The sequence below is a fragment of the Trachypithecus francoisi genome, unplaced genomic scaffold (genome assembly GCF_009764315.1).
Source record: "Trachypithecus francoisi isolate TF-2019V2 unplaced genomic scaffold, Tfra_2.0 Lachesis_group0, whole genome shotgun sequence".
Classification (NCBI taxonomy): domain Eukaryota; kingdom Metazoa; phylum Chordata; class Mammalia; order Primates; family Cercopithecidae; genus Trachypithecus; species Trachypithecus francoisi.
Genome location: NW_022681453.1, coordinates 136201445 through 136211966, shown reverse-complemented (window position 1 = coordinate 136211966; position 10522 = coordinate 136201445). Strand labels below are relative to the sequence as shown.

At 38.4% G+C, this 10522-nt stretch overlaps 1 protein-coding gene across 1 annotated transcript in view; it reads left to right on the top strand.

Annotated features, from left to right (window-relative positions):
• Positions 1-208: 208 nt before the first annotated feature.
• SCN10A (sodium voltage-gated channel alpha subunit 10) overlaps positions 209-10522 on the top strand; it is a 98175-nt gene continuing 87861 nt past the window's right edge. Inside the window, 3 exon segments of the mRNA XM_033212075.1 lie at positions 209-550; positions 2025-2152; positions 5153-5233. Of these exon segments, the coding sequence (XP_033067966.1) occupies positions 281-550; positions 2025-2152; positions 5153-5233 (479 nt within the window). The 5' untranslated portion in view covers positions 209-280.

The window sequence follows — 10522 nt, the reverse complement described above, 5'->3', positions numbered from 1 at the left end:
AAGAAGCAATGACATAGAAGCACATGGGGAGCAAAGACATAGCCACCTGGAGGAGGGTGGAATAAACAGCCTCTTCTGAGAGCATTGCAGGGGAATGGGTTCCTGGGAGGAGCCAAGCGTGAGTTCAGGGAAAAGCCAGATATGAGGGTGGGAGGGGGGCTGTTCTGACAATCAAAATGGGACAGATGAGAGGGACAGGACCAGTGGGCAAGCTGTCACCTCTCTGTGGTTATGTCCACTCTTAAAAGAGTATAAATACTTCCTGAAGAAGAATGAGAAGATGGAATTCCCCATTGGATCCCTCGAAACTAACAACTTTCGTCGCTTTACTCCGGAGTCACTGGTGGAGATAGAGAAGCAAATTGCTGCCAAGCAGGCAGCAAAGAAAGCCAGAGAGAAGCACAGGGAGCAGAAGGACCAAGAAGAGAAGACTCGGCCACAGCTAGACTTGAAAGCCTGCAACCAGCTGCCCAAGTTCTATGGTGAGCTCCCAGCAGAACTGATCGGGGAGCCCCTGGAGGATCTAGACACCTTCTACAGCACACACCGGGTAAGAGCTACCAGTAGGAATGTCTGCTCTCAGCTCTTGGAGAGGAAGTCTTGGTCCCACCCAGTCCAGGAAGTCCTCCTGAACCCTGGGTGATGTAGTCTGCTAAAGATTCTGTTAACAACAAAAAAAACCATATCTAACTTCTTTGATGATCTCTTTGAATTTTTATGATATTTATGATAGAAACTAACTAAACCCAGATCTTCAAAAGCAGATAACTGCTGCAGAGCTTTCAGGGAAAGTTGGCTGTTCCCTTGGATGAGCTCTGGCCTGGGGCCTCCAGAGGAGTTGGCTCTCTTTGCAGGTGGAGAGCACACATCTTGAGGTTGGGGGAGGAGTATGGGGATGAGGACAGAAAGCAGGATGATTTAAGCCAGTGGTCCTCAACTATGATCTTGGAACCCCTGGTGTACCCAAAACTCTTTTAGTGGGTTTATAAAATCAAAACTATTTTATAACAATACTTGGATATAATTTGTCTTTTTCACACACATTCTCTTATCATCATACATTGGTAAATATAGAGGCTATTGATGGGGGATGATGTCATCACTCTAACAGCTACTGGAATGTGTACTTGTATATTCCCACGCTTTAAAATTTCCTGAGTTTTAAATTTCTAATATGAGGTATATATACACATATATGATATGTATGTATGTGTGTATAAGCATATATACATATATATTACTTTCTAATATGATATACATATATATGGCATAAACAAAAAGGTATTAACATAAACAAAATTATTTGGGGTCCTCAATAAGGTTTGAGAGCAATAATCCCTGAAATCAAAAAGTTTGAGAATCACTAGTTTAAACAAGAGCTTCTTCATGACAATTATCTCACCTATGTTGTATTTGAGATGTTCTACAGAACCAAAAAATGGTGAATGCATGTTTGGGATTTAGGAGGACAGGAACCAGCCATCTCAAATATGGCTAGCAGAGTAAATAAAAAGGCCACTGAATATCTTTCTTCCTCCTCTCCCATGCCAAGAGTTCATATACTCCTAAATGCTCAGAGGGAGAAAACAGGAGAGGGTTTAAGAGGCAAAGACATAGGAGGTGAAGACAGAAGAAACATTACAAAACAAGCATGGTTCTCTAGTCAGAAGAGAAATTAAATGCAACTAGAACTTCACCATCCTGCTGCCAGAATCCTCCCCTGGGCATAATACATCTTACCAGCCTGAGGATCGGCTGTCTGTCCATGAAGCACCCTCAGTGGGCTCATCTTGGTGCACTGTCAGTCCCAGAGACCAGGATCTTGCTGAGAGGGTGAGGATACGGCTTTTAGTCCTTGATCCTCTCTACCTCTCTGTGCCTCCATTTGGCTCTCATTGACCTGTGGTTCCCAGAGCCCTTCTTGCTCATGAGCCTGAGATAATGCCACTCATGTTTAAAAATACGGTTGTATAAGGAATCTTGTTTCTCATGGGAGGTCCATTTTCTGTTTTGTTTTGTTTTAGACATTTATGGTGCTGAACAAAGGGAGGACCATTTCCCGGTTTAGTGCCACTCGGGCCCTGTGGCTATTCAGTCCTTTCAACCTGATCAGAAGAACGGCCATCAAAGTGTCTGTCCACTCATATCCTTTGCACAATTGCCTCTTCCACAATTAGAATCAGACTTTGCTCACCGTGTCCAGTACCTTCTTTAGAGGTTAACAACAGAGCCCTTATCCAATTGAATCCCAAAAGGACAATGAGGTTATTAGATTGAAAAAATGGCCTGTGCCTTTAATATGTCCCACACCCCAAAGCAGTCCCAAGACACAGAGGAAGTGTTCACGCAACACACAGGTGATTTGGATCCACCTCAGACTAATCTAGACACACCTGTGGATGTACAATTTGAAAAATGCCCTCTTTATGAGGGGAGGTTTGCTGATGCCCCCAGACACATTCTCACCACGGTGTGTGGTCTGCTCTCCCCACAACACAACAGGCAGTAAGAGGGCCCAAACCTTCTTTGGGCAGATGAGATAGGCATGGGTTGTTACTCTGTGCCATACCATGCTGAGAAGTGGCTGCTTACTGAGCAAAAGAGCAGCACTTCCTAGAGGGCAAGGAAAACAGACCATGATGGGAAGAGCACACACAGTCTCAATGAGACCTCATTGGTCATGGGGCACTGTTAACATCACAAGTTACTGAAAAACTCCTAGCAGGTTTAAAATGTCAATAATCCGAGGTTCATGCCGTACAAGACTGTAATGATTAGAGACACATTGGTCAAATGTCTACTATATGAATTGTTTTAGGTAGTGTCAGAAGCTGCCTTCAGGGGATCTTGCAAGGCAAGCCAAACTAGTAGGGAAAAGAAACTTTGGTTTGTTTTCCTAAGATCTTCCTGGGTGGTCCTAATGGAAAGATCCTAATGACCTAAGATCCTTGATCATTGGAAGGACTGGAAGTTCCTTATGACAAATTTAGCCCTGGCTTGCAGGAGATTGATATGCAAGAATACACCTGCCTCAGTTGCCTGACAAATGGTAACCAGGCTTTTCCTAGAAGGCATCAGTAAAAAAGAGCTCTACCCTGCTCCCTAACTCTGAGGCAGATTGTTGGATTTCTGGACAGTTCTCATTGAGCTAGTAATCTTGGCACAGTCAGTCATCTAGCTGAACACTCAACATGAAGCTGCACAGTTGATGAAGTTGCATTACGTTTTCTCTTTTTACATTTTTGTCTTTATGGCTAGCCAGCAAGAATTACATTTTCTGAGCTGAATCTTGAATTTTCAGATTCTACAGAAGGATATTTAATGACAATAGCAGTCTCCCACTTGCTAAATACTTCCTAAGTGTCAACACCATCATCAATTCAAAGTAGAGATTACCATCCCCATTTTACAGATAATGAAACTGACACACAGAGGCATTAAGTAAATTATCCAAGACCATGTACCTAGTTAAGAAGACCAGCCAGCATCCTGCATAGAGCAGTATCTGCAGTGAGGAAGTAGGCAGTTAATGGAAAGTAATCAGGATAATTATTCTCTCAATGTGTCATCTCTGCTTGGGTAGTTGTTGCTTTTTCAAAATATATACAATTACATGGAAATTACAAATAAAGAGAAATTGCAAACATACAAACTCCTCTATATGGATTCTGGTTGAATTACATCTGAATAAGTAAAAAAACAGCTAATTAGAAATAAAATCACCTTAAAAGAAACAAGTGATCAGTGAACATTCTCTTCATCTTGAGGTTTGATGAGTAAAATAATTGCTTGGTAGAGTCGCAGCTGAACAGAAAAGCTGTTGAGGGGGTCTCTTCCTCACAAAAGTCTGCATTTAAATCTCATAAATTTGGTAACTCCAGCCCCAAAAGATACTAGAATTCTCAGGGCCCTATTATTAATATTTCACCAAAAATATAATTCTAATCACATTTGCTATGCATGTTTTCATAACTAATATTACACATAAGATATATTACTTTTAAAGGTTTGTAGAATTGGAGACATGATTTTAGTTTAATCCTTGGATTAACATTTCCCCCCATGTGAGCATACTTCCTAATTTAATTGTAAGTCAGCAGGAAAATGTGGTTTAATTAATAGAATTTTCCTTTTCAAAATAGATGTGTTCCTAAGTAACTAAAACCGGACACATCAAGGCATTTACAGAAAACAAAAATACATTTAAATACTTGCGCTCAAATTGAAAAATGAGTGTTGTACTCTCTCTGTAGGTCAAGCTTATCTTAAAGCTTTGTTTTTCCTTAGGAAGTACTGTTAGGAGTCCAACTATTCCTAAGAAAAACGTCCAAGTGGGAACAATTTACCTTTAGATTCTCCCCACCAACATTTCTTCCCTTCTGTTTACCCCATTCACCCACCTTCCTTTCAATGTCTCCCTCCCCTTCTGGTGATCCCTTTGCCCATAGTCAGCTGTCAGTATTTTCCACTCTGGCTATTCAGAGTTCTCCACTCCAGCCTAATTCTACTTGGGGTTTTCTTCCGGAGCCAGTATTTCACTTCCTTGTGCCTGCCTCCACCGTTCCTATCCGGAAGACCATTTCCTCGGTGGAACTGATCTCAACTAAGTTATGCAAACAATCTGATGAAACTAATTCCCATGAAAGTTTGTACCTCTTCACTTATCTCCAAGTTTCTAACTTCTCTTTGTCTTTTAGAATAAAAAAGACATTTGCCAGATGAAATTTCAGAGCATTTTGTGTAGTGAAATGAAGACTTTGGGGCAGAAGGACATTTTGGAAAAGGGTGTCTGTTTCCTTCTATCTTGCTCAGAGTCTATCAGACAGATAGAGTTCACATCTCTGCAGCATGCGTGACTAGCTGCATGACCTGAGAAAAGTTATTTAACTTTTATTTTCTGTCAGCCTGCTTCTCAGCTTCAAAATGTAGATAATAATACCTATCTGTAGATTAGTTATATTAGAAGTAACATGGACAAAGTACTCAGCCTAGCTTAGGCACACTCAGTAAATGTTAGTGGTCATTATGTGACAAGATCATAAAGCTAATACTAGCTAATATTTATGAATGTAATTATTCAGCATCAAGGTGATCCTAGATGACATCACAGAGACTTGGTGATCTCAGCTTTTCCTTAACACAGGCTTTTCAGGTGGTTCAGTTTATTTATTACGGTCACTATTTTGGTTAATTGTGTGTGCATGACCCAAACTGACCTTCCAGAGAAAATTGAGTGAGTAGATTTGCTATCATTATTGTTCCTTCTCTTTTGCTTTCTTTTCTTCCTTCACTTGGCAGTCTTTGTCTTTTATTTATCTTGCCATGACTCATGTGGGTGATGCTGAATCTTATTGTCTGTTCGTCTTTGTAATAACTAGGTCTCTCCTTCTATGAGCTTTGTTTCATAAACATTCACGATTTTCAGTTTCAAGGAGATACAGATTAGTGGTTCTCAACTTGGGCTGCATATTGCAATTTTGGGGGAGATTTTTTAAATGCCTAAGTCCCAGCCCCAGAAAGTCTAATTTCTAATTTCATTAGTCTAAGGTGGTCTGATGAGTCCCCTCACCCCCGACACACACACACACATGCACACATACTCACTTGTTAGATGCACACATAAATTTATGCCTTAGAGAAGGTATGCTTTTGAGAAGGCCTACTGTGAAAGAGAGACAGAGACAGAAGCAAAGCTGAGACAGAACTAAGAACAAATGGCTCTGAAGTATATTTAGAAAATAATTCATAAATGAAGCTGTTTAAGTTAGCAAGCTTCATATGCCTCAAAGTAATCTTAGTATTCCTGAGGTTATTCTATTTCCCTAGGTTAGTGTATGAAACCTCTGTAGTTTCAGAATGTGGAAACTTTCCAAAACCACTTCATATCCACACATCTGGGAGGGATACTGTCACTCCAGCTTGGACCTAACATACTTTTGGGTATAATAACAGGTGCTTTGCAGAGCTTTCTTTTCTTTCTTTTTTTTTTTTTTTTGCTAACCATAACAGTAATGCATGCCACAACAGAAAATATGTTATATTTTTCTTAATAGATTAAAGGAAAAGAATCACATAGTCTTCTTAATTGATGCTAAAAGTCATTTGATAAAATTTAATTTCCATTTATAATTTTAAATTCTTAGAAAAGTTGGAATAGAAAGGAATAAATGTGGCACATATATGACATGGAATACTATGCAGCCATAAAAAAGGATGAGCTCATGTCCTTTGCAGGGACATGGACGAAACTGGAAACCATCATTCTCAGCAAACTAACACAAGAACAGAAAACCAAACACTGCATTTTCTCACTCATAAGTGGGAGTTGAACAATGACAACACATGAACACAGGGAGGAGAACATCACACACTGGGGCCTATTGAGGGGGTGGGGGGCTAGGGGAGGGATAGCATTAGGAGAAATACCTAGTGTAGATGACGGGTTAATGGATGCAGCAAACCACCATGGCACGTGTATACCTATGTAACAAACATACACGTTCTGCACATGTAGCCCAGAACTTAAAGTATAATAATTTTAAAAAAAGGGAATTGCATCACTCTGAGAAAGGATATTCATTGTTTTAAAGTATCAAGCATCATACTGAATTGGAACATGGAAGGCTTTCCCTTTGAGATCAAAAGAAAAAAACCCAAAGATGTCTGTTCTTCTCAGTTCCACTTTGTAACAGAAGTCTTAGCCAGCATAGTAAAGAAAAGAAAAAAAAAAAAGTGCAAGAAGAAAAAAAGTACCAAAGACATAATTTACAGATAATAAGATTATATACATAAAATATCCAACATAACATACAAGAATTAATAAAAGAGTATAGTAAGGTAGCTGGGTACAAATTAACATACATAAATCAATTATATGTATACACTAGCAACAAATAGAAAATAGTTTTTAAAAATACCATTTACACTGGCACTTTAAAATGTCAAGTATCTAGGAATAAGATTATCAAAGTATGAATAAGATGTCTATAAGGAAAATTATAATATGTATTGTGCAAAATTTTCAAAGAAAACCAAATCAGTGGGGAGACATGTTCTCAGATTCAAAGTCTCAATATTGTAGACTCCCCAAAATGACTAATAAATTTAATATGATCCTCAAATCAATATTTCAACAGGCTTCTTTTGGTATTACTTGACAAACTTTAAACTTTAAATTTTCTTCCTCAAAAGTTTACATGAAATTTTAAAGAGCAAATTATAGCCAAGAAACTTTTGAGGAAGAAATACAAAGTGGGAGAACTCATTCTACTGGATGTCAAGATTTACTATAAAGCTCTAATTGAAACAGTGTGCCATTGGTGTAAGATTGGTCAGAACAATGTAACAGAATAGGCAGTCCATAAACAGACCAACACATATATAAACATCTAATGTGTGAAAAGGTGGCACCCCAGAACAGTAGGGAAAAGGCGGTCTTCAAAAAGTGATGCTGAAGAATTAGGAATCTCACTGGAAAAACTATATTAAACATGCAACTTTGCGCCACACACAAGAATCAATTCTAGGTATATCAACATCTCACTTTGTGAAATATAAATATATAAAGCTCTTTTTTTTATTATACTTTAAGTTCTGGAGTACATGTGCAGAAAGTGCAGGTTTGTTACATAGATATACACATGCCATGGTGGTTTGCTGCACCCATCAACCCATCATCTGCATTAGGTATTTCTCCTAATGCTATCCTTCCCCTAACTCCCCATCCCTCAACAGGCCCCAGTGTGTGATGTTTCCCTCCCTGTGTCCATGTGTTCTCATTGTTCAACTCCCACTTACGAGTGAGAAAAGGCAGTGTCTGGTTTTCTGTTCTTGTGTTAGTTTCCTGAGAATGATGATTTCCCACTTCATCCATGTCCCTGCAAAGGACATGAGCTCATCCTTTTTTATGGCTGCATAGTATTCCATGGTGTATATGTGCCACATTTGCTTTATTATTATTATTATTTATTATTATTATTATTATACTTTAAGTTCTAGGGATGTGCTACATTTTCTTTATCCAGTCTATCACTGATGGACATTTGGTTGGTTCCAACTCTTTGCTATTGTGAAGAGTGCCCCAATAAACATATGTGTGCATGTGTCTTTATAGTAGAATAATTTATAATCCTTTGGGTATATACCCCGCAGTGAGATTGCTGGGTCAAAAGGTATTTCTGGTTCTAGATCCTTGAGGAATCACCACACTGTCTTCCACAATGGTTGAACTAATTTCACTCCCACCAACAGCGTAAAAGCATTCCTATTTCTCCACATCCTCTCCAGCATCTGACTTTTTAATGATTGCCATTCTAACTGGTATGAGATGCCATCTCATTGTGGTTTTGATTTGCATTTCTCTAATGACCAGTGATGATGAGCTTTTTATCATATGCTTGTTGTCTGCATAAAAGTCTTCTTTTGAGAAGTGTCTGTTCATATCCTTTGCCCACTTTTTGGTGGGGTTGTTTGTTTTTTTCTTGTAAATTTCTTTAAGTTTTTTGTAGATTCTGGATATCAGCCCTTTGTCAGATGAGTAGATTGCAAAAATTGTCTTCCATTCTGTAGGTTGCCTGTTCACTCTGATGATAGCTTCTTTTGCTGTGCAGAAACTCTTCAGCTTAATTAGATTCCATTTGTCCATTTTGGCTTCTGTTGCCATTGCTTTTGATGTGTTAGTCATGAAGCCTTTGCCCATGCCTATGTCCTGAATGGTATTGCCTATGTTTTCTTCTAGGGTTTTTATGGTTTTAGGTCTTATGTTTAAGTATTTAATCTACCTTGAGTTAACTTTTATATAAGGTGTAAGGAAGGGGTCCAGTTTCTTGCATAAGGCTAGCCAGTTTTCCCCACACCATTTATTAAATAGCGAATCCTTTCCCCATTGCTTGCTTTTGTCAAGTTTGTCAAAGATCAGATGGTTGTAGATGGGTGGTGTTACTTCTGAGGCCTATGTTCTTTTCCATTGGTCTATATACCTGTTTTGGTACCAGTACCATGCTATTTTGGTTACTGTAGCCTTGTAGTACAATTTGAAGTTAGGCAGCATGATGCCTCCAACTTTGTTCTTTTTGCTTAGGATTGTCTTGGCTATGTAGGCTCTTTTTTGGTTCCATATGCAATTTAAAGTAGATTTTTCTCATCCTGTGAGGAAAGTCAGTGGCAGCTTGATGGGGATAGCATTGAATCTATGAATTACTTTGGGCAGTATGACCATTTTCATGATATTGATTCTTCCTATCCATGAGCATGGAATATTTTTCCATTTATTTGTGTCCTCTCTTATTTCCTTGAGCAGTTGTTTTTACTTCTCCTTGAAGAAGTCCTTCACATTCCTTGTAGTTGTATTCCTAGGTATTTTATTCTCTTTGTAGCAACTGTGAGTGGGAGTTCACTCATGATTTGGCTGTTTGTCTGTTACTGTTGTATAGGAATGCTTGTGATTTTTGTACACTGATTTTGTATCCTGAGACTTTGCTGAAGTTGCTTATCAGCTTAAGGAGATTTTGGGCTGAAATGATGGGGTTTTCTAAATATACAATCATGTCATCTGCAAACAGAGACAATTTGACTTCCTCTTTTCCTATTTGAATACCCCTTTTTTCTTTCTCTTGCCTGATTGCCCTGGCCAGAACTTCCAATACTATGTTGAATAGGAGTGGTGAGACAGGGCATCCTTGTCTTGTGCTGGTTTTCAAAGGAAATGCTTCCAGTTTTTGCCCATTCAGTATGATATTGGCTGGGTGTTTATCATAAATAGCTCTTAGTATTTTGAGATCTATTCCATCATACCTAGTTTATTGAGAGTTTTTAGCATGAAGGGGTGTCGAATTTTGTCGAAGGCCTTTTCTGCATCTGTTGAGATAATCATGTGGGTTTTGTTTTTGTGATGGATTACATTTATTGACTTGCATATGTTGAACCAGCTTTGATCCCAGGTATGAAGCCAACTTGATCGTGGTGGATAAGTTTTTGAAAGGAAAAAACAAACAGGAATATCTTTATGATCTCAGGTTAAGGAAAACTTTATTACATATGACACAAGAAGCACTAACTATAGAGGAAAAAACTGATACATTTTAGTATACTACAATTAAGAATGTTCATCAGAAGACAACTTTAAGAGCGTGAAAAAGCAAGTGCTTATATTCAGAGTAATGAACTCTACAAATCAATTAGAAAAATGTCAGAACAACCACTTGTAAAATAGCACAAAATTTGAATAGGCACTTTACAAAAGTGGAAATCTAAATGGCCATAAACATATGAAAGTATTCTTAACCTTTTTTTAAATCAAAGAGATGCAAATTAAAATCATACTGAAATATTATTACATGTTCATCATAGAAGGGAAATTTTTTAAAGTGTCACAATACCAAGTATTGGGAATGACATGGAGCAACAGAAACTCACACACTGCTAGTGGGAGTGTAAATTTGGACAACCTCTTTGGAAAGCATTGGGCATTATCTGGTAAAGGTGAAAGCACACATATACTGTATTCTTCTATTGCACTCTTAAC